The sequence below is a fragment of the Diaphorina citri genome, unplaced genomic scaffold (assembly GCF_000475195.1).
Source record: "Diaphorina citri unplaced genomic scaffold, Diaci psyllid genome assembly version 1.1 scaffold919, whole genome shotgun sequence".
Lineage (NCBI taxonomy): Eukaryota > Metazoa > Arthropoda > Insecta > Hemiptera > Psyllidae > Diaphorina > Diaphorina citri.
Window position 1 is genome coordinate 116,424 of NW_007378350.1, and position 2,872 is coordinate 119,295.

The 2,872-nt window shown below is 42.5% G+C and overlaps 1 protein-coding gene across 1 annotated transcript; it reads right to left on the reverse strand.

The window, feature by feature from the left end:
• Positions 1-808: 808 nt before the first annotated feature.
• LOC103513062 lies at positions 809-1,862 on the reverse strand. Its single transcript, XM_008477872.1, has 2 exons — positions 1,732-1,862; positions 809-1,364 (listed from the first exon to the last, which is right to left on the reverse strand). The coding sequence occupies exons 1-2, from the start codon at positions 1,860-1,862 to the stop codon at positions 809-811; spliced, it is 687 nt and encodes a 228-aa protein (XP_008476094.1).
• Positions 1,863-2,872: the final 1,010 nt, after the last annotated feature.

The following is a 2,872-nucleotide window of genomic DNA, read 5'->3' on the forward strand; positions in this document are numbered from 1 at the left end:
AGGTGCTCGGCTAAAGTTATCTGAATCTTCAACACTTCCATAAGAATACACGTGGAATATAAGTCAACATGAGACAATAAACCCAGAAGTTGGTGAGTTACCTTGTTTCTCAGCACACTTTCAAGATCCAACACCAGACTGCTCTTCACTTGTCTGGTCAAATCCGTCTGTCTTCTGACCTCCCTATCCTCCCTCTCACGCTCTCTACCGATCTCCACTTCGCCAGTTGTACGCGATCTTCGCAGCCCTTCGGTAGGTTCCGCGAGAAGTCGATTTCCGATTCGGCCGTCTTCGGTAGATTCCGCGAGTCGCTTTTCAATAGCGCCCGAGATTCGTCGATTGTCCGTTGATTCCGTCAATCGTCGTTTCTCGAGAGACTCCGCAATGGTTCGCCTTGTCTTGTTGAAATCCAGTCCTTGTTCGAGCTTGCTTTTCAAATCTAGATTGAGCTTTTGTATTTTTTTCACAGATGGTGTTGTTTCTTCTTTGCTTCTGTCGAGTCTTCTTTCCATGGATTCCTTTTTAACAGCAATGATATCTTTACAGATCACATTAACCATGCCTTTCCCTAATTTTTCTTCTCCGCCCTTTTTCGTGGCATGTTTCTTGAAGTTCTCTTCCAGTCTGGCTTTCAAGTCGACGTTTTTGCTTAATCCTGTGATTGTCTACTTTGCTTCTATCGAGTCTTCTTTCCATGGATTCCTTCTTGGCAGCAATGATATCTTTACAGATCATATTAACCAGACCTTTGCCTAAATTTTCTTCTTCGCCCTTTTTCGTTGCGTGTTTCTTAAAATTCTCTTCCAGTTTAGCTTTCAAGTCGACGTTTTTGCTTACTCCTGTGATTTTTCGTTGGCTGCCATCCACTTCTTTGTTGGCTTTGTTGGCGAGTCGCTTGATTTTGTCCTCGATTTTCGAGCCCTGTTTTTTTCGTAGCTCTTCCAGCAGGAGTTTCGTCTACTTTGCTTCTATCGAGTCTTCTTTCCATGGATTCCTTCTTGGCAGTAATAATATCTTTACAGATCACATTAACCAGATCTTTGCCTAAGTTTTCTTCTTCGCCCTTTTTCGTTGCGTGTTTCTTCAAATTCTCTTCCAGTTTAGCTTTCAAGTCGACGTTTTTGCTTAGTCCTGTGATTTTACGTTCGCTACGATCCACTTCTTTGTTGGCTTTGTTGGCGAGTCGCTTGATTTTGTCCTCGATTTTCGAGCCCTGTTTTTTTCGTAGCTCTTCCAGCAGGTTCTTGGAGGATTGTTTCATTTCATCAACTTTTTCTTTGTCTTTGTTCACAGAGCTTTTTCCTTCATCAGAAACTTCCTTGTCTTTAACAATATCTTTGGCAATGCGTTTAACATTTATGTCACTTTTGTCTTTACCATTTTCAATATCTTTGCCACCGAGCCATTATTTTAACGGGTTACTTTCTGGTGTTCTCGTGTTGACCCAGCACCTAAAATGGGAAGTATTATGTCTCTTCTCGCCCATCTGATGAGACATACTACGGGTTGAGCATGCTACGACACAGACCTACAGACCACACGAGTCTAGTGTAGCAAGTAGCAGTTCTTTCATTGCTACGAAATAATCATCCCTCACGGGGATTTGGCTAAAAACTCAGCCTTGAAACACACTTCTATTGATTCCCGATCTATTGAAGACTGGGTCCGATTCTACCCGAATAGTTCCGAGCTTTCCCGAGCGTGCTATTTGATAGTTCAAGGTCACTCTACCTGATTTTCCTATTGATCACAGTTCCCGCTTTATCCACCAGAGTGCGTCGCATTGATTCCCGATCTATGGAAGACTGGATCCGGTTCGTGCTATGGCCGAGAAGATCCGAACTGATCCGAGCATCACACATGACGGTCGGACATTGGTGAATAAACCATACCGTATCTCACTGACCATACGGTACGTAGACACGTTAGTATGAGTGGACACACAAATTGAAATTTAGTTTCGTACATTTTTTGTTTGCTTGTTAATTAATAAACAAAAACATGGTATAACATCAATGGACATTTCCTCATATTTCCCGTCACATAAACAAAATCTTCCCAAAAGAAAAAGGTTGAAACACACTACCATCACGTCACGTCACATCACGTCACGTGAGCTCATGGGGAGTCAGAAAGATGTAGTTCAAAGTTTTCCCATAATATTGTAGGTAATTTCGTTGAGGACAGTCACACTACTATCACGTCACGTGAAGTGACGTGACGATAGTGTGTTTCTACCCTAAGACCTCCATTGTTAAAATTCCCTTTATATATATATAAAAAAAATCCCTCAAATTAACACGCAGGCAAATCGTATTGGCATGCACTCTGAAATCAAAACCTACAAGAGAAGAAAAGTAAAGATGACAGAAGTAGAAGAACGGTGTGTGAAGATTCAAGCGGTTTGTCAGTTGGTCTCAAGTTCAGAGGGTGCGGGTTCGAGACCCGACGCTGTCAGAAAAGAGTATCGTGAGATCTGTAAGGTAAACAGTAGGGGATTGAAGATCTTGAAGCGAAAAACACCGGCTTTATTGGACTCTAAGGGTCTGTGTCGTAGCATGCCCATCCCGTAGTATGTCCCTCATCAGATGGACGAGCGGAGACACAATACTTCCCAATGAGGAGCTGGGTTCATAGTCCACACGAGAAAACCGGAAAGTAACCCGTTTTTTTTTATAAAAAAGATGAGTGTTTCACCGCCGTTTTCATTTCTTAGCGATAGAACAACTGCTACATTAGACGCTTGTGGACTGTGTCGTAGCATGCCCATCCCGTAGTATGCCTCTCATCAGATGAGCGAGAAGAGAAACAAAATATCTCATTTAGGTGCTGGGTCAACACGAGAACACCAGAAAGTAACCCGTTGAAATAT